This window comes from Sphaeramia orbicularis, chromosome 16 (assembly GCF_902148855.1).
Source record: "Sphaeramia orbicularis chromosome 16, fSphaOr1.1, whole genome shotgun sequence".
In the NCBI taxonomy this organism is placed as follows: domain Eukaryota; kingdom Metazoa; phylum Chordata; class Actinopteri; order Kurtiformes; family Apogonidae; genus Sphaeramia; species Sphaeramia orbicularis.
Genome location: NC_043972.1, coordinates 16,209,798 through 16,232,138, shown reverse-complemented (window position 1 = coordinate 16,232,138; position 22,341 = coordinate 16,209,798). Strand labels below are relative to the sequence as shown.

General features: G+C 32.7%; 1 protein-coding gene across 1 annotated transcript in view; it reads right to left on the bottom strand.

Moving 5' to 3' along the window:
• LOC115435523 (glutamate receptor ionotropic, kainate 2) overlaps window positions 1-22,341 on the bottom strand; it is a 756,602-nt gene that overhangs the window by 209,034 nt on the left and 525,227 nt on the right. Inside the window, exon 11 of the mRNA XM_030157991.1 lies at window positions 1,322-1,545. Coding sequence (XP_030013851.1) covers window positions 1,322-1,545 — 224 coding nt within the window. The remainder of the gene's footprint in view (window positions 1-1,321; window positions 1,546-22,341) is intronic.

Below are 22,341 nucleotides of genomic sequence, written 5' to 3'. Positions count from 1 at the left end.
GACACTGGGGACAGCGAGGGGAAAAGTGGGAGCGGGTCAGCAGCCGTTCACACCGAGCTTCAACGTGTCCCATCACACTCACACACATATGCATTTGAAGCACAACCTGTCTGCCATTCTCTCGTACGCATACACACAACCCTGAAACGGCTGATAGGCCTAGAACTTCTCTAAGGTCTGTGCTTGTATGTGCCTCCTTAAGGTTTTTTTTTTGTTTTTTTGTTTTTTTACTGGTACCCTTGTGAGTAAAACAAGGCCAGTGTTAACCCTCCGGTATCCCATCCACCAAGGCCCTTACTAAGCCCCAAGTGTGCCTTTTTGGCACACTTGTGGAATAATGTCAAAAAAAAAAAAAAAATTAATACAGTTTGTTTTTAATTCTTTTACACTTTTTTTCTATTTCATCAACTTGTGCCAGAAACAAAAATACCAAATACTCAATAATTGTCACATTTTTAACCCTTTAAATGCCGTGTTTGTAATGTAAACAAACCATTTTTTTGGATGCCCAAAAAAAAAATGTCACTATACTACACAAAAAGTGGATCACATATAAGATTTTTGCAGCATGGCATATGTCAATGATTAACTCCAACATTGGTTAATTTGCATTATTATTTTTGGCGCTAGGTCAAATGTTCAAAAATACTAGCATCTGTCACCAAGTGTGCGTAAAATGCACACCTATAAATCAAACTATTAAATATTATATATTGATTTATTTTTCTTCTCTAGTTTGATTTTATTTTTGTAAATCAAGGTCAGTCCTAATCATACATATCAAATGGAAGAAACAGTGCGTTTTAGGCACAGTTGGGAGACAGATGCTAGTCTTGTAATTTTCTTTTGTTTACAATGTGTACATTTTGGTTGGTGGCCAGAATTTTAAAGATGATGCAAAAATGAACAACTTTTAATTCTAACCTTATTTAAATTGTGAAAAAGAATATGAAGTTTTTTAAAACGAAGTGCAAAGTGTGCCTAAAAGGCGCACCCGGATACCGGAGGGTTAATCTAGCAGCCTTCTATACACAAACACTTCAAAGCAGATGTGAATAATGGTCTAATGTTGTGCAGGTAAATAGAAAATATCCCATGACTCTTCATGGTTGGACTGCATTAGAGACATTTCACAGCAATGAAGTTGACTTGATTGATAGTCAGTACCGTCACTGGGTGGTATGGTTTTTACTATGAGCCAGTCCTGTAATTATAGAGATTAGCTTGTTGTTGTTAGTCCGATAGACGGAGATGAAACGAAGGCAGCTTAGCATGTGTCTGACTGTGTGTGAGGCTGTGATTACTGCAAGTGACATGTTACCTGGCTATGACAAACAGCACACAACTGACACCCAAGTAAGCCAGCAGAATATACATCCAGATATCGGGCGAGAGGGGGTTGAGGAAGGAGAAGACCCCAGGGTTGGTCCCGTTGGGCTTGCGGTACAGTATACTTATACCCAGCGTCATGAAGGGCTTGGAGAAGTCGATAACCTTCTCACGGACGTACGTGATGGCGAGGGGAGCCACTGCCAGATCAGCTCTCTGTCAACAGCAAACATAAAAAGGAAGAGGTATAGGCTATAAGTCACGGGCACAGGAAGCATTTAGAGGCAATCAAATTAAGAAAACAGCATCTTTACACACTACAGAATCTGTCCCAAGGCACTTAGCAAGAAATTTAAAGCCTTCCTTCTCTCTCCGCCCAACAAGTACACTCTCTCTGCTAAACTCACCTTTTTCCTCCCTGGAGCCTAAATCAACACATTCATTTATTTATTTTCTTTTTACCTTCTGTTCACCTTTTGTTAAGGTGAACCGAAGCTGTAATTTGTCTTAGTATGTACTTTAAGTATGTATGCTAGGAGAGGAGGAGGTATCTAGGGCAGGTTGGTTTTACTTAGGTGCACCAAGAAAAAAAAACATACCTATAATATCAATAATTTACTGTTCCATGATGTTAAGCCTGTAGAAGCAGCAGCCTTAGAGTATAACTGGTGTCAGATGACATACTCCTATGTTCTGACCTGTGTGTTCCCTCTTATAAGAGAAAATGTATGGCTATTACCACAAAGTCTGGACCGTAGCACTGCAATTTTCTTAGAGCTGTATTCATAGCTAACACCTACTTTATCATGACGTTACACAGCTTGAATTGTCAAAACGCTACTAAAAAACACATTGTCTTTTAGCAAGGATCGCCAGATTTTGATTGCAGCTGCAAAATAATAATTTAAAAAAAAAAATATATATATATATATATATATATATATATATATATGTATGTATATATGTCGAGGCCCAAAACAGAATCTGGCCCGATTCAGAATCGGGCCAGCCCAGAATGGAATTCTATTCTAGGCCGGCCTAGAATGGAATCCTGCTGCTATAATGTTATTTTTATACCTTGTTTAATGCAAATGATCCATAATTCCATAATTTGTCATAATTTTACATTTTCAGTCTTACATACCTTGAGTAACTATTGTCAATTTCAGTCGATTTCACTGTACCATATATTGGTGGCGAGTACCACTAGGTTCTCTTTGTAAATAAAGTGTATTATAGTTTACAATTAAAATGTTGTTTGTTTCATTTTTTTTTCACATATTTGCGAATTCCATGTCTTGATTTTTGTAATAATTTAGATCATTTGCATTAAACATGGTATAAAAATAACATTATAGCGGCAGGATTCCATTCTAGGCCGGCCTAGAATAGAATTCCATTCTGGGCCGGCCTGATTCTGAATCGGGCCAGATTCCATTTTGGGCCTCGACACACACACATATACATATATATATATATATATATATATATATATATATATATATACATATATATACATATATATATATATATATATATATATATATATATATATATATATATATATATATTTACAGTCGTCCTCAAAATTATTCATACCCCTGCCATTTTTTGTGAATTTTTTTTTTTTTTTTGGTTTGTTTTGTCAAGTTTGTTTGTGAATTATGTGACACACAAGTGAGGGAATAACATCAACTGATACTTGAAGAAATATTTCATTTCAGGATGTCTTTTCTTTCTTTATTTATGTAACCTTTATTTAACCATGAAGTCCCTTGAGACGAAATCTCTTTTTTGAGGGAGACCTGACCAAGAGGCACATCAGTACAATACAAATGAACTAACAGAGTATAAAACGTACGTACAATTAAGACGCTACTAAAAAACACATAGTCTTTTAGCAAGGATTGCCAGATTTTGATTGCAGCTGCAAAATAATAATCAAAAAAAAAAAAAAAAAAAAAAAAAAAAAATATATATATATATATATATATATGTATGTATATATATATATATATATATATATATATATATATATATATATATATATATATATATGTATACAGTCGTCCTCAAAATTATTCATACCCCTGCCATTTTTTGTGATTTTTTGTGTTTGTTTTGTCACATTTGTTTGTGAATTATGTGGCACACAAGTGAGGGAATAACATCAAATGATACTTGAAGAAATATTTTATTTCAGGAGTATTTTATTAGTGGATTTCTAAAAAAATGCCATGTTCTAAATTATTTATACCCTAGGTTTACAAAGTTCAATGTCTTTTCTTTTTTTATTTATGTAACCTTTATTTAACCACGAAGTCCCTTGAGACTAAATCTCTTTTTCGAGGGAGACCTGACCATGAGGCACATCAGTACAATACAAATGAACTAACAGAGTATAAAACTTCCATACAATTAAGACAACTTACGAACAAATAAGACAACATAAAACGGCTAAAAACATAAAAGCTGAAAACCAGTTTAAGAGAATAGTTTGACAGAACAGATTTGAATTCACCCAAGGTAATGAAATGCTGAAGCTGAAGTGAGTTTTGCTAATTGTTCCATGACCAATGTCCATCACAGGAAAAAGCTGTTTTACCAGATTCTGGGGACTCTAAGGAGGAGCCGATGTGAGTGGGAGGTGTATCCACTGGTGGATGGAGACAATAGAGTACCCATTGTTTTTGATGATGGTTCCTGTTAAGTGTCCACAGGTTCTCTTATGTCTCCTGTGGGATGGTGGTCCACTCTTCCTGGGCCAAAAGCCTTCATCTGGGTCCGGTTGGATGGTCTCCTACCCATCACTCTGGTCTTCAGCTCCCTCCACAGATTCTTCATATGATTTAGGTCAGGACTTTGACTGGGTCATGTCCTTGAACCACTACTGCACTACCTTGGCGATATGCTTTTGGTGTCCTGGGATACTGGGACGTCCAATTTTGAACATGTTTTGAACGTGTTTTTTGGAAATCCGATAAAAATACTCCTGAAATAAAGTATTTCTTCAAGTATCATTTGTTGTTTTTCCCTTACTTGTGTATCACATATACACAACCAGTCAAAAGTTTGGACTCACCTGTTTTTTCTTTATTTTCATGACTATTTACATTGTAGATTCCCACTGAAGGCATCAAAACTATGAATGAACACATATGGAATTTTGTAGTTAAAAAAAGGTGTGACATAACTCAAAGCATTTTTTTATATTTTAGATTCTTCAAAATAGTCATATTTTGCTTTTATTACTGCTTTGCACATAATTGGCATTCTCTGGATGAGCTTCATGAGGTAGTCACCTGAAATGTTTTCCAAAAGTCTTCCCAGTGAGTTCCCAGTGATGCTGAGCACTTGTTGGCTATCTGCGGTCCATCTCATGTCATTTAAATGAGAAGGTGAGTCCAAACTTTTGACTGGTAGTATACTCAGTGCCAATGAAAACGCAACACTTTAATGGGTTTTATTGTTCCTGAGCTGCATCAGTATGTTTAAATTTCACCTGTATAAGATAATCCCAGACAATTTCTTAACAACCTGAGACGGGTTGAGCTATTGTCACGCTTGAATGAACTTGTCTGCATTCATAAGACTTGTTTTTCTCATTGCTCAGCGATGAACTGCTCAACTTAAGGAACTGTGGTCAGTTAAGGAGTGGTCATGTTCTGTATATAAAGGCAAGCTGAAAAGCACCAAAATCATTTGCAACTAGAAGCACTCAGAGAGTGCAGACCTCTGCCAAGGCTGATCAGTGCCCCCCCCCCCCCCCCCCCCCCCCCGTGGGCCCCCCCACCCAGGGTTTGTTTGTCTGTCTGTTTGTTTGTCTGTCTGTTAGTGTGCAACATAACTCAAAAAGTTATGGACAGATTTTGATGAAATTTTCAGGGTTTGTTGGAAATGGGATAAGGAAGAAATGATTAAATTTTGGTGGTGATCGGGGGGGGGGGGGGGGGGGGGCCACTGATCAGCCTTGGCGGAGGTCTGCGAAGCATCAGTGGCCCCCCCCGTGGGCCCCCCCACCCCCAATCACCACCAAAATTTAATCATTTCTTCCTTATCCCATTTCCAACAAACCCTGAAAATTTCATCAAAATCTGTCCATAACTTTTTGAGTTTTTTTTTCTATGGAGTTCCAAAAATATCCATGCATTTAATTTTTGAAGTAAAGAAACGTGTTTAAAACCCAATATCAGAAAGTGATATGAAAACAATGAAAAAAAAAAAAAACATTTTTAATGCTGCTAATCTGATGTCTTCTCACATTTTAACATATTCTAATGCTAGTAATTACTCACTTCATGGAGATAATATGAAAAAAAACCTTCTTGTCTAACAAATAACAATTGATTTACACTCAAACATGTTAGTGCAGATCAGGTTTATCAAGAACAGCAAAGTTACAGTAATGATCTGAATTACAGTGTATGAGATGGTGCATCAGTGTCCACTGTGTTGGCTGATATGGAACTAAAACAACAAAACCCATTAATACACAAGAGAACAGCTGGAGAAGAACTGTCCACTGGAGTGACCTATGCATGAAAGGGTTAAAAAAAAAAAATCACAAAAAATGGCAGGGGTATGAATAATTTTGAGGACGACTGTATATCATAGTCAAGATTGCCCAAACCAGAAAAGTAGATTCTTAATCACAGTGGAATATTGGAATAACCTTATCCTGTGCTTCTTTTGTACAGACCAGGCTTGAACTTACTGGCAAAGCAAAACTCTTTCATTGATAAAAATACATCAACAATAGCTTTTTCAATTCTGATATTAACCCTTTCATGCACGAATTATGAGAACCTAAATCAAGATTTTTTTCTTGAGTGTTTTTATTCCTCTTTAGGCATGAAAAAACAATGTGATGCAATTTTCTAATGAAAAGAAAGATTAATAAATAAAACAAATAAAAAAAAAAAAAAGTTAAAAAATAAAAATAAAAAAACATACTACTACTACTACTACTACTACTACTACTAATAATAATAATAATAATAAATAAAATGTCCTTATGAACCTTTTTTTCATGAAGTTGCAAAAATGTCCACTTGGACACCATGCGTTAAATTTTTGAAACAAAGAAACATGTATTTACTGATAAATTGTGTCAAAACTATGGGGGTGGGGGGCTTGTGATTCTGGGGGGTTTATACTCAGGGGAGATCTACACAATGTTACCAGTTCATGTCAGAAAAGATATGGAATGTGTTAAAACTTTAATAAAGATATGTATTTAAAAAAAAAAAAATCCATGAATATATAAGAAAACAGCTGTAGAATAGCTGTCCACTGTAGTGACCAGTGCACATGAAAGGGTTAACCCCCTACTAAAATATGGGGAAAAATGCAGGTCTTGAGGCCTTTTGGAATAAAAAAACAGTGTAAATTATATTGTAAACTATGTGTGATCTATATTGGAACAGTGGCCTTTTCCCTATTTATACAATCTCAGTCTCAGCCTGAAAACAGCATCCAGTGCCAACTCCCTTAATGAGGCCTAGACATCTTGTTCTTCCACGAAATGTCTCTGTTCTCCTAAATGTACTCTTTGTACTCCCTGGTCATTACATATGTTGAAATAAAATGATGTTTAAAAACAGGCCCTAAAATACTTCTTAGAATGATTCTCCTATTTCAACACGTCTGTCAAACTTCTTTGAGTGTTTTCCAGTCGATAAATTCTCAGAGGTTTTAAAGAAGTGATATTTTGCTTTTCTCACATGGAATTATGCATTTCAAAACATTTCCCTGTGGTCTACATAAACGGTGAATGCGATGTTTGGGTCTGAATTCTTCATTAATTCAATTCCACAGGTCCATCTTCAACAATATTTCTGAGTAATGACACCAGAAAGGTCATTTTGAGTGCTGGCCCTTTAAATGCAAATGAGTCACTTCACACCCTGACCTCTCCAGGTTGTTGACCATGTTGCTCTGTTTCGTTCAGCCACTTGTTTTTGTTAATACAACCAACAACTGAACATTTTAGGTAATCGGCTTGAAGTTTGGACATATTTTCAGTTTTTACTACCACTGCTGCTGCTGATAAACAATTATGTCGTACTCGGAGAAATGTTCGTCGGAAGTCTTGACCTTATATGTGCAAATGCCGTAATGTAACTAGTTATAAAACATAACAAATTAAGCAGGAAATGCAGGAAGGAGGGTGGTGGTATTTTGTCAGATTCACATTCAAAAACTACATAACATATTATTTTACTCTTATTCTACCTTTATTATTGTATTTGTTGTAAATAAATTGCATGACACTGCCTCCCTGATTTTTGTCGGAATTAATATAAAGATAGCTTTGCAGCACCTGGAGGGTTACAATTACAATACATTTGCAAATGTATTTTAACTGTATTTTTCTGTGAAAAAAGAAAAAAATTTCTTTTAAAAAATGAAAATTTTTGGGTTTTTCACAGTTACAGTTTTTTCGTGTTATTTTACATTTGACATGTAAAATCACACTCTGTTTTTGTCATTTCGTTGATATTATTTTTGTCACTTCATTGATATTTTCCTGTATCTTGAAAATACAGGAAAAATCTGTAAAATAAACAGTGAAAATTCTGTTAAATTTACAGATTTTTTTTTTTACAGTGTGTTCTCTGTATGGCGTTGCAGCCCCTGTGCACTATTGCCTACAACAAATTTCCCCCCGGGGGCAACAAGTATATCTTATCTTACCTTATCTTAATACAACCAACAACTGAACATTTTAGGTAATCGGCTTGAAGTTTGGACATATTTTCAGTTTTTACTACCACTGCTGCTGCTGATAAACAATTATGTCGTACTCGGAGAAATGTTCGTCGGAAGTCTTGACCTTATATGTGCAAATGCCATAATGTAACTAGTTATAAAACATAACAAATTAAGCAGGAAATGCAGGAAGGAGGGTGGTGGTATTTTGTCAGATTCACATTCAAAACTACATAACATATTATTTTACTCTTATTCTACCTTTATTATTGTATTTGTTGTAAATAAATTGCATGACACTGCCTCCCTGATTTTTGTCGGAATTAATATAAAGATAGCTTTGCAGCACCTGGAGGGTTACAATTACAATACATTTGCAAATGTATTTTAACTGTATTTTTCTGTGAAAAAAGAAAAAAATTTCTTTTAAAAAATGAAAATTTTGGGGTTTTTCACAGTTACAGTTTTTTCGTGTTATTTTACATTTGACATGTAAAATCACACTCTGTTTTTGTCATTTCGTTGATATTATTTTTGTCACTTCATTGATATTTTCCTGTATCTTGAAAATACAGGAAAAATCTGTAAAATAAACAGTGAAAATTCTGTTAAATTTACAGATTTTTTTTTTACAGTGTGTTCTCTGTATGGCGTTGCAGCCCCTGTGCACTATTGCCTACAACAAATTTCCCCCCGGGGGCAACAAAGTATATCTTATCTTACCTTATCTTAATACAACCAACAACTGAACATTTTAGGTAATCGGCTTGAAGTTTGGACATATTTTCAGTTTTTACTACCACTGCTGCTGCTGATAAACAATTATGTCGTACTCGGAGAAATGTTCGTCGGAAGTCTTGACCTTATATGTGCAAATGCCATAATGTAACTAGTTATACAACATAACAAATTAAGCAGGAAATGCAGGAAGGAGGGTGGTGGTATTTTGTCAGATTCACATTCAAAAACTACGTAACATATTATTTTACTCTTATTCTACCTTTATTATTGTATTTGTTGTAAATAAATTGCATGACACTGCCTCCCTGATTTTTGTCGGAATTAATATAAAGATAGCTTTGCAGCACCTGGAGGGTTACAATTACAATACATTTGCAAATGTATTTTAACTGTATTTTTCTGTGAAAAAAGAAAAAAATTTCTTTTAAAAAATGAAAATTTTGGGGTTTTTCACAGTTACAGTTTTTTCGTGTTATTTTACATTTGACATGTAAAATCACACTCTGTTTTTGTCATTTCGTTGATATTATTTTTGTCACTTCATTGATATTTTCCTGTATCTTGAAAATACAGGAAAAATCTGTAAAATAAACAGTGAAAATTCTGTTAAATTACAGATTTTTTTTTACAGTGTGTTCTCTGTATGACGTTGCAGCCCCTGTGCACTATTACCTACAACAAATTTCCCCCCGTGGCAATAAAGTATATCTTATCTTACCTTATCTTAATACAACCAACAACTGAACATTTTAGGTAATCGGCTTGAAGTTTGAACATATTTTCAGTATGGACTACAACTGCTGCTGCTGATAAACAATTATGTCATATTCAGAGATATGTTCGTCGGGAGTCTCGACCTTATATGCGCAAATGTTGTGACGTAACTAGTTATAGATGCAACAAATTAAGCAGGAATTAAAACAGGTTGTAGAAATCCAGTTGATTTTTGCCAAAATGAATATGAAGAGAGCTTTGTAGCACCTGGAGGGTTCAAATTCAAAGTTTGTGAACTATGAGGGTCCAAATACACAAATAAATGAACCAAACACTAATAAAAGTGGATTTAGCAAAATATGACCCCTTTAATAAAATGTGATTTTGGTTTCAGGTATGGGCATAGCTGTACTTCACATCTCAAAGGACCTCTTTCTGATAGTTGATGGCGTCCTCCATTCTAATTCTTCTAAACTTTGATACGGTTGATCATAACATCCGACTTTGATCTCAAATATCTCAAATCTTATCTCTGACAGGCAATTTTCTGTTGAACTCTGTTGCCAGTTTCTTAAATAACACAGTGGGTTTCCTCAGGGGTTAGTTTTGGCCCCATAAAAACATATTAAAGAAATCACTTTTATGCTGATGATGCACAATTGTATAGAACTGCTAATGCCACTGATTCATGTTACTCTACAAATACAATTGTGTGTATGTTTCCCAGTTTATTTAAAATAACTGAATAAATACAAGAAATAGAAAATAAAATAATCTGAGTTTAACTTTTGACTCAAACTTTGTGAAACAGGTGGGAGTTGTTGAGAATCAAACTACTTGTCTCTGATCCGGAAACATTTAACAATTGCTTTTATTTCACCTCAGATGGACAAATTAAGCTGTCTTTAAACTATATTTTATTTTTTAAAAAGGTTCGAACTTGCCTTCAAGTGGTCCAATACCATACAACTCAGCTTTTAATTGTAATAATTTGACCACAACATATATTATTAGTTTTAGCTGTTTTAGCATCCATTCACTAGCTACCTATTTGGTACAATAGTACAGTTCAAATTATCATTATTATTATTATTATTATTATTATTATTATTATTATTATTATCGTCATCATCATCAACAACATCATCATCATCATCACTATTATTATTATTATTATTATCATCATCACTATTATTATTATTATTATTATTATTATTATTATTATTATCATTATTATTATTATTATTATCATTATTATTATTATTAAACATCTTAGCTTTTGAACTGTGGACTAAACTGCCAACACCTTTTCTTTTATACATTAAAAAAATCAGCTTTACAGAAAACTTGATCATTTTACTACTATTTTATTCAAATTATGACATGTTTTATCATCTTTTTTTAATATAGCTTTTTACTTTACTTCATAATGTTAAGTACAATTTCCTGAGACATACTAAAAATCCAACTTATAAATTAAACAAAACTTCCAGCTATGACTGTTTTAAACCCAGATCAGATCAACAATTTGTGACAAGACGACATGGAACTTAGAAATACTCAAAAAATGTCAGTCTGAAAAAACTACGGCAATGACATGAGATGGTGCGTTGTTTCAGTAACAACCTTCTGCAGTTTCATTAAACTGTCTTTATTTGTCTGTTTTTCTGCGAGATATAATTTGTAGTATCATAAATATGAACAAAGACACTGATAATGACTTTTTTTTTTTTTTTACAACAGCTGCAGTTGTATTTACTGAAATGGCAAAAATGATTCATGATGTTTTTCTGTTGTTTAGAGTAGTTGATGTCACCTCTAAAAAAAAAAAAAAAAAACTATCGAGACATCATTTTCCAGGGAAATGGCTTGAAATAATGCTGTTCATCATAGTAACAGGTAAGCTACAGCCCATAAATACTGTGAAAAATAAATATTATATTATGGTGTGATGTTCTAAAACTAGCCTTGGGCGATTTGACAAGTTGAATCGTTGACAACACCATCAGCCTTTTTGAGCAGATTTGAGACAGTTTAGTTCCCATAGCAACAACTGTAAGCTGTGACATCCTGAAATTTAGTTTAATGAATCTTTGAACCGCATGTTCTGTTTTGTTTTCTCAGAAGTTTAGATTTAAGGTTAAGTTCCTGCCACAGAAAGGGCTTTTTTTTGTTTTTTTTCATATTTTCCTACCCCACAGAATATAAGAAATTGCACAACAGTCTGATATGTACTTAAAACTAACATATTTTTATAGAGATATTTATAATCCCTTCTTTGGCAAGCTGGGTTGACATGTTTATTTGTGAAACCTGTGCTTTAGAGATATAGTATAGAGGGAAGATGTATAGAGGATGTGCCCAGGAAAGTCATGTTTCCATATCTGAGGTGAAAACCATGTTGTGCTGTTGACAGTTAATAAATCTCAGGCTGCATTGTGACTATAAATGCTAAACATTCACAGCAAGGTCAAGTGGTTCATTTCTCAAAGATATATCCTTTTTGTCTTATGAAGGTTGCCATACATCACTTGAGGATGAATTGGCTGCACACCGCTCACAGCAGTGATACATGAAAAGTCGAACCGATATCAGGCATCTCTGAACCATCCCAGACTTCTTTAACCCTCTGGTATCCCGTCCAGCAAGGCCCTTACTAAGCACCAAGTGTGCCTTTTTTGGCACACTTGTGGAATAATGTCAAAAACATTATTATACAGCTTGTTTTTAATTCTTTTACACTTTTTTCTATTTCATCAACTTGAGCTGCAAATAAAAGTACCAAATACTCAATAACTGTAACATTTTTCAACCCTCTAAATGCTGTGTTTGTAATGTAAACAAACCATTTTTTTGGACACAAAAAACACAAAAAATTATTTTTTTTCAATACAATACATAAAAATTGGATCACATATTATTAGATTTTTGCAGCCTGGCATATGTCAATGATTAACTCCATCATCGGTTAATTTGCATGATTATTTTTGGCGCTAGGTCAAATGTTCAAAAATACTAGCATCTGTCACCAAGTGTGCCAAAAATGCACACCTATAAATCAAACTATTAAATAGTATATATTGATTTATTTTTCTGCTCTAATTTGAATTTATTTTTGGAAATCAAGGTCAGCCCTAATCATCATACATATCAAATAATCATTCATTTTAGATTTTTTTAACCCTTTAAACAATCTGTTTTCATCATGATGTCACTACATTTTTTGATGCAAAAAACACAAAATATGATTTTTTATTTTTTTTCAAAATACTACATGACAATTGGATTACGTATTATTTGATTTTTGCAGCCTGGCATATGTCAATGATTAACTCCAACATCGGTTAATTTGCATGATTATTTTTGGCGCTAGGTCAAATGTTCAAAAATACTAGCATCTGTCACCAAGTGTGCCAAAAATTCACACCTATAAATCAAAGTATTAAATATTATATATTGATTTATTTTTCTGCTGTAATTTGATTTTATTTTGTAAATCAAGGTCAGCCCTAATCATCATACATAACAAATAATCATTCATTTTAGATTTTTTAACCCTTTAAACAATCTCTTTTCATCATGATGTCACTACATTTTTTGATGCAAAAAACACAAAATATGATTTTTTATTTTTTTTTCAAAATACTACATGAAAATTGGATTACATATTATTTGATTTTTGCAGCCTGGCATATGTCAATGATTAACTCCATCATCGGTTAATTTGCATGATTATTTTTGGCGCTAGGTCAAATGTTCAAAAATACTAGCATCTGTCACCAAGTGTGCCAAAAATGCACACCTATAAATCAAACTATTAAATAGTATATATTGATTTATATTTCTGCTGTAATTTGATTTTATTTTTGGAAATCAAGGTCAGCCCTAATCATCATACATATCAAATAATCATTCATTTTAGATTTTTTTAACCCTTTAAACAATCTCTTTTCATCATGATGTCACTACATTTTTTGATGCAAAAAACACAAAATATGATTTTTTATTTTTTTTTTCAAAATACTACATGAAAATTGGATTACGTATTATTTGATTTTTGCAGCCTGGCATATGTCAATGATTAACTCCAACATCGGTTAATTTGCATGATTATTTTTGGCGCTAGGTCAAATGTTCAAAAATACTAGCATCTGTCACCAAGTGTGCCAAAAGTGCACACCTATAAATCAAAGTATTAAATATTATATATTGATTTATTTTTCTGCTGTAATTTGAATTTATTTTGTAAATCAAGGTCAGCCCTAATCATCATACATAACAAATAATCATTCATTTTAGATTTTTTAACCCTTTAAACAATCTCTTTTCATCATGATGTCACTACATTTTTTGATGCAAAAAACACAAAATATGATTTTTTTTTTTTTTTTCAAAATACTACATGAAAATTGGATTACATATTATTTGATTTTTGCAGCCTGGCATATGTCAATGATTAACTCCATCATCGGTTAATTTGCATGATTATTTTTGGCGCTAGGTCAAATGTTCAAAAATACTAGTATCTGTCAATAGTGTGCCAAAAATTCACACCTATAAATCAAAGTATTAAATATTATATATTGATTTATTTTTCTGCTCTAATTTGATTTTATTTTGTAAATCAAGGTCAGCCCTAATCATCATACATAACAAATAATCATTCATTTTAGATTTTTTAACCCTTTAAACAATCTCTTTTCATCATGATGTCACTACATTTTTTGATGCAAAAAACACAAAATATGATTTTTTATTTTTTTTTTCAAAATACTACATGAAAATTGGATTACGTATTATTTGATTTTGCAGCCTGGCATATGTCAATGATTAACTCCATCATCGGTTAATTTGCATGATTATTTTTGGCGCTAGGTCAAATGTTCAAAAATACTAACATCTGTCACCAAGTGTGCCAAAAATGCACACCTATAAATCAAACTATTAAATAGTATATATTGATTTATTTTTCTGCTCTAATTTGATTTTATTTTGTAAATCAAGGTCAGCCCTAATCATCATACATAACAAATAATCATTCATTTTAGATTTTTTTAACCCTTTAAACAATCTCTTTTCATCATGATATCACTACATTTTTTGATGCAAAAAACACAAAATATGATTTTTTATTTTTTTTCAAAATACTACATGAAAATTGGATTACGTATTATTTGATTTTTGCAGCCTGGCATATGTCAATGATTAACTCCAACATCGGTTAATTTGCATGATTATTTTTGGCGCTAGGTCAAATGTTCAAAAATACTAGCATCTGTCACCAAGTGTGCCAAAAATGCACACCTATAAATCAAAGTATTAAATATTATATATTGATTTATTTTTCTGCTGTAATTTGAATTTATTTTGTAAATCAAGGTCAGCCCTAATCATCATACATAACAAATAATCATTCATTTTAGATTTTTTTTAACCCTTTAAACAATCTCTTTTCATCATGATGTCACTACATTTTTTGATGCAAAAAACACAAAATATGATTTTTTTTTTTTTTTCAAAATACTACATGAAAATTGGATTACATATTATTTGATTTTTGCAGCCTGGCATATGTCAATGATTAACTCCATCATCGGTTAATTTGCATGATTATTTTTGGCGCTAGGTCAAATGTTCAAAAATACTAACATCTGTCACCAAGTGTGCCAAAAATGCACACCTATAAATCAAACTATTAAATAGTATATATCGATTTATTTTTCTGCTCTAATTTGATTTTATTTTGTAAATCAAGGTCAGCCCTAATCATCATACATAACAAATAATCATTCATTTTAGATTTTTTAACCCTTTAAACAATCTCTTTTCATCATGATGTCACTACATTTTTTGATGCAAAAAAACAGAAAATATGATTTTTTTTTTTTTTCAAAATACTACATGAAAATTGGATTACATATTATTTGATTTTTGCAGCCTGGCATATGTCAATGATTAACTCCATCATCGGTTAATTTGCATGATTATTTTTGGCGCTAGGTCAAATGTTCAAAATACTAGCATCTGTCACCAAGTGTGCCAAAAATGCACACCTATAAATCAAACTATTAAATAGTATATATTGATTTATTTTTCTGCTCTAATTTGATTTTATTTTTGGAAATCAAGGTCAGCCCTAATCATCATACAAATCAAATAATCATTCATTTTAGATTTTTTAACCCTTTAAACAATCTCTTTTCATCATGATGTCACTACATTTTTTGATGCAAAAAACACAAAATATGATTTTTTATTTTTTTTCAAAATACTACACGAAAATTGGATTACGTATTATTTGATTTTTGCAGCCTGGCATATGTCAATGATTAACAGCAACATTAACAACGTTAATAAATTAATTTAGACCCTCACCTCTCAAATGAAGCCCAGATATCAGTAAAAGCAGAATTTATGCCTTAATGCAGGGGTGTCAAACTCATTTTAGTTCAGGGGCCACATTTAGCCCAAATTGATCTTAAGTGGGCCGGACCAGTAAAACAGAAGCATAATAACCTGTAAATAATGACGACTCCAAATTTTTCTTTTTGTTTTACTGCAATCAAAATTAAATTATGAAAATACGTACATTTACAAACTATCCAAACAAAATGATGTGAATAACCTGAAAAAAAAGAAATTTCTTGAGAAAAATAAGTGCAATTTTAACAATATTACACCTCAAAATTTCACTTTCAAAAGTTCAGGTTTTTCACATTTTATTGTTAAAGGATAGTTTGTAAATGTTAATATTTTCATAATTTAATGTAAGTTTTTACACTAAAACTAAGGGAAAAATTTGGAGTTCATTATTTATAGGTTATTATGCTATTATTTTAGTTGAGATTACATTGTTCTGTATGTGGAACCTCAAACTATAACAAGTTCGACATCCTTGATTGTTAATATCTTACTTTAATTTTTGCATTTCACAAATTCATCCCAGGGGCTGGACTGAACCCTTTGGCGGGCCGGATTTGGCCCCCGGGCCGCATGTTTGACACCTGTGCCTTAACGGCTTTCGGATCAAAAACAGTGGTTCTAATGGAAGAAATAGTGCGTTTTAGGCACACTTGGGAGACAGATGATAGTCTTGTAATTTTCTTTTGTTTACAATGTGCAAATTTTAGTTGGTGGCCAGAATTTTAAAGATCATACACAAATGAACAACTTTTGAATTCTAACCCTATTTAAATTATGAAAAATAATATGAAGTTTTTTAACACAAAGTGCAAAGTGTGCCTAAAAAGCGCACCCGGATACCGGAGGGTTAATACAGGGTGACACAAAAAAACGGGAACTTTTCAACAATCCAATAAAACCAAGAGTGATGGAAGAAAAATATTTTATTCATAGTAATTGAAACCTTAAAACATGCCATTTAAGAAACAATGATGGAATTTTAATTTTTTTAAAAATGACTTCCTGTAGATGGCGTCCTCCTGTACGAATGCATTCCTGAAATCTGCTGTTGCGATTCCTCATTGACCGCTGCAACATCTCAGCTGGGATACTGTGAATTTCATCCTGAATTCTGTGTTTTAACTCATCCAGAGTTCTTGGTCGAGTCGTGTACACTTTACTCTCGAGATAGCCCCACAAGAAAAAATCACAAACGGACAAATCTGGCGATCTAGGGGGCCAGGGAACGTTACCGAATCTTGAGATCACACGGTTACCGAACAATTCTCGCACAGCCGCCAATGGTTACTAAAATGGGGGTGTGTTTACTTGCTCAAGGTCACAGTCTCACAGTGCTGCCACTTGCTCATGTCTGCCAATACGCACTTCAAAAATTCCCATTTTTTTGGGTTCCGTTTTTTTGACCATAGTAACTATTGGTGCTGCTAATGCCATTGATTCATGTTACTCTACAAATTCAATTGCTTGTATGTTTCCCAGTTTATTTAAAATAACTGAATAAATACAAAAAAATAGAAAATAAGATAATTTGAGTTTAACTTTTGACTCAAACTTTGTAAAACAGGTGGAAGTTGTTGAGAATAAAACTATTTGTCTCTGATCCGGAAACATTTAACAATTGCTTTTATTCATCTCAAATGGACAAATTAAGCTGTCTTTAAACTATATTTTATTTTTTAAAAAGGTTAGAACTTGCCTTCAAGTGGTCCAATACCATATAACTCAGCTTTTAACTGTAATAATTAGACCACAACATATATTATTAGTTTTAGCTGTTTTAGCATCCATTCACTAGCTACCTATTTGGTACAATAGTACAGTTCAAATCATTATCATTATTATTATTATTATTACCAAACAATTCTCGCACAGCCGCCAATGGTTACTAAAATGGGGGTGTGTTTACTTGCTCAAGGTCACTGTCTCGCAGTGCTGCCACTTGCTCATGTCTGCCAATACGCACTTCAAAAATTCCTGTTTTTTTGGGTAACCATTGGCGGCTGTGCGAGAATTGTTCGGTAACCGTGTGATCTCAAGATTCGGTAACGTTCCCCGGCCCCCTAGATCGCCAGATTTGTCAGTTTGTGATTTTTTTCTTGTGGGGCTATCTCAAGAGTAAAGTGTACACGACTCGACCAAGAACTCTGGATGAGTTAAAACAGAGAATTCAGGATGAAATTCACAGTATCCCAGCTGAGATGTTGCAGCGGTCAATGAGGAATCTCAACAGCGGATTTCAAGAATGCATTCGTACAGGAGGACGCCATCTACAGGAAGTCATTTTTAAAAAAAATGAAAATTCCATCATTGTTTCTTAAATGGCATGGTTTAAGGTTTCAATTACTTTGAATAAAATATTTTTCTTCCATCACTCTTGGTTTTATTGGATTGTTAAAAAGTTCCCCTTTTTTTGTGTCACCCTGTATAAGGCTGCACAGCGTAAACACAACCTGGAGCTGGGGGTTGCTATTCGGTGGAACACAAGAGGGGGGTGCTTTTGTTTTTGCTGCGCTCAGAGCATTAGACAGGCCAAAGATAATTCGCTAAATCCCTCTGACAGGACGTTTCCAACTTGTTCAGCTCAATTCAGCGTTTCTTCCTCGTCTCAACTTCTTCGCTGTGAGTCCGACACCCCGGTCTTCAGAGGGCCTGTCTACTGCAATCACCATCTGTCTCTGTCAAAGCCCCGGACCCTGTGCAAGAAGTGGGGCAAACCCGCCCTGAACATCGTCTCGCAGGGGATTGGGCCCTTCACCCATGAAAAGACCAGAATATCTGTCACGACGGCCGGTCGCCGCTCTGATCGGGAGCAGATGCAGAAGACAAGTCTCGGGGAGTTAAGGGAGATCTGACCCCTCGTGGTGCTGCTTCTAATGGGGTCAGATATTGACTGTGCAGCGCTTGCTATTTTTCTGCCTGTGCAGTTTATCCTAACTGGGACTTTGTCGAGCGTAATGATCTACACTGTGAGCAGATTGTGTGTGCTTGTGTGTGTGTTTTAATAAGCTCTGTAGGGGAAACAACTCATGACAGAATCTATGCTCTCCTCGCATCATTGTACTCTCAAATAGCACTAGTTGTTGCCTCCCTTTTTCTTCTATCTTTATTTTCACTCCCTCTTTTAGCGTCTCAGCACAGATATTTCCCCTTCATGTTCTGCCAGACATAGGGAAGCTAAATTGATTCATATGTAATAGTAACAAAACAACTCGTACAACAATATATAAAAAATTATGTTGTGAATATGTTTACGTACTTGGCGAATAAAGCTGGTTCTGATTTCATTACTTACTCTTTTTAATTTTAGAGTTTAAGTGTCATATTTTCAAGAGTCAAGAGTGAATTTGAGGTAAAATTATGGAAGTAAATCTGTCTCATTAGATTCTGAATTATAAAAGCCATTGAATTTCTAGCACTGAATTTATTTTGTGCTGAAATTACGCATCTGAATTTGCTTTTGCACTGAAATTAAGTATCTGAATTTTTTTTTGCACTGAAATTAAGAATCTGAAATTTTTTTGCACTGAAATTAAGTATCTGAATTTTTTTTTTTTTTTTTGCCCTGAAATTAAGTATCTGAATTATTTTTGCACTGAAATTAAGTATCTGATTTTTTTTTGTTTTTTTTGCACTGAAATTAAGTACCTGAATTTTTTTTTGCACTGAAATTAAGTATCTGAATTTTTTTTTTGACCTGGAATTAAGTATCTGAATTTTTTTTGCGCTGAAATTAAGTATCTGAATTTTTTTTTTTTTTTTTTGTACTGGAATTAAGTATCTGAATTTTTTCTTTGCACTGAAATTAAGTATCTGAAATTTGTTTGCACTGAAATTAAGTATCTGATTTTTTTTTTTTTTTTTTGCACTGAAATTAAGTACCTGAATTTTTTTTTGTACTGGAATTAAGTATCTGAATTTTTTTTTGCGCTGAAATTAAGTATCTGAATTATTATTTTTTTTTTTTTGCACTGAAATTAAGTATCTGAATTATTTTTTTTTTGTACTGGAATTAAGTATCAGAATTTTTTTTTGCACTGAAATTAAGTATCTGAATTTTTTTTTTGTACTGGAATTAAGTATCTGAAATTTTTTGCACTGAAATTAAGTATCTAATTTTTTTTTTTTTTTTTTTTGCCCTGAAATTAAGTGTCTGAATTATGTTTTGCCCTGAAATTAAGTATCTGAATTTTTTTTGCACTGAAATTCAGCATCTGAATTTTTTTTGGCACTGAAATTAAGTATCTGAATTTTTATTTTGCGCTGAAATTAAGTATCTGAATTTTTATTTTTTTTTTGCACTGAAATTAAGTATCTGATTTTTTTTTTGTACTGGAATTAAGTATCTGAATTTTCTGAGCTGAAATTAAGTATCTCAATTTTTTTTTGCACTGAAATTAAGTATCTGAATTTTTTTCTTGCACTGAAATTAAGAACCTGAATTTTTTTTGCGCTGAAATTAACTATCTGGATTCTTTTTGCGCTGAAATTATGTATCTGAATTTTTTTTTGAGCTGAAATCAAGTATCTGAATTTGTTTGTGCGCTGAAATGAAGTACCTGATTTTTTTTTTTTTTTTTTGCACTGAAATTAAGTATCTGAATTTGTTTTTGCACTGAAATTAAGTATCTGAATTTGTTTTTGCATTGAAATTAAGTATCTGAATTTTTTCGTGCACTGAAATTAAGTATCTGAATTTTTTTGTCTCTCAATTTTACTATGTTCATAAATTTAGAATGAAAAAATTCAGTTGCAAAAATTCAGATACAAAAAAATCAATAGCAAAAATTTAGATGCAAAAAGTTCAGTTGCAAAAATTCAGATGCAAAAAAAATCAGTTGCAAAAAAAATTCAGATCACACATCCGGGGACACCAAGGAAAAGCAATGATTCTATCTCCAGTCAAACTGACAGCCAGCCAATAAAGTTAAGTTAAGTTGGTCATGTGACACCGAAAAAAATCAGATGCTTAACCCTTTCATGCATGAATTATGAGAACCTTAATCATGATTTTTTTCCCCCCTTGTTTTTATTCCTCTTTAGGCATGAAAAAAACAAACAAACAACGTGATTGAAAGCTTTTTCTGAACCTATTTTTCATGGAATTGCAAAAATGTCCACTCAAATGGAACATTTAATTTTTGAAGCCAAGAAATGTGTATTTACTGATATACTGTGAAAACTATGAAATAAAAACACTTTTAATGCAGCTAATCTGATTTTTTCTCATATTTAAACATACTCTAATACTAGTTATTACTCACTTCATGGAAATAATATACAAAAAAAAACCATTTGTTAAAGAAAAAAATGATAATTACAGTCTAATAACAATTGATTTATACTCAAACATTTTACTGCAGATCAGGTTTATCAAAAACAGCAAAGTTACATGATGCATAAGTGTCCACTGTATTGGCTGATATGGAACTAAAACAAAAAAATCCATGAATATACAAGAGAACAGCTGGAGAAGAACTGTCCACTGCAGTGACCAGTATGCATGAAAGGGTTAATTTCAGTGCAACAAAATTCAGTGCTAGAAATTCACAAACTTTTATAATTCAAAATCTGATGAGACAGATTTACTTCCACATAAAATCCATACATAACAGGAACTGAAACCAACGACATAATATCATATCATCTTGTTTTTGGTTTTTAAAGGAAATGATTTGTAGTTCAAACTCAAAATGCAAAAAAAAAAAAAAAAAAAAAAAAAAAAAAAAAAAAAAAAAAAAAAAGAAGTGAAAATGCCCCTTGTTCATGCATTCCAGAATGGCATCTGCTCAAAGTTTGTGTCTGTTAAAAAAAAAAAAAAAAAAAAAAAAAAAAAGAACATTTGATGAAACACTTTCATTTTTATGTGTGAAAATGCATCTAATCTTTAAAAAGGCAGCAATCAAAATTCCCAAAATATGCTAAACAGCTTTTGGTGATTTTTATTTGTAATACTTTATGAATAAATGTATGAAGAGTGAAGCTTTTTCTCAGTAATATAAAACAGTCTTGATATACATGGGTGGACAGAAGTTGTGTTTTTCTACGTTGATCTGAGTCGCAGTTTTTGACAAATATCGTTGATGCCCTAATAAAGGTTCATCATGTTTTTTTTCTGTTTTTTTCCATGTCTTTTAGTAATAATCACACTGAATTCACAACAGTTACTGCTATGATCACAAAAAATAAACATCTTTGGAAAACAAAACAATGCTAATTTATTGATTTTTTTTTTGTTTTTTTCCAAGAACATCTTAGTGTTTGACAAATTCTTCTTAACCGTTAAGGTAATTCATTGAATTCTGCTTAAACTAAATGTGTTTTTGTGACGCACCATGAAAAAGTTAAATATTATCAGGAGGACGTAGGAGTATATTATCTGATACTGCTATAGTAACAACAATATTTGAAAATAATATTATAATA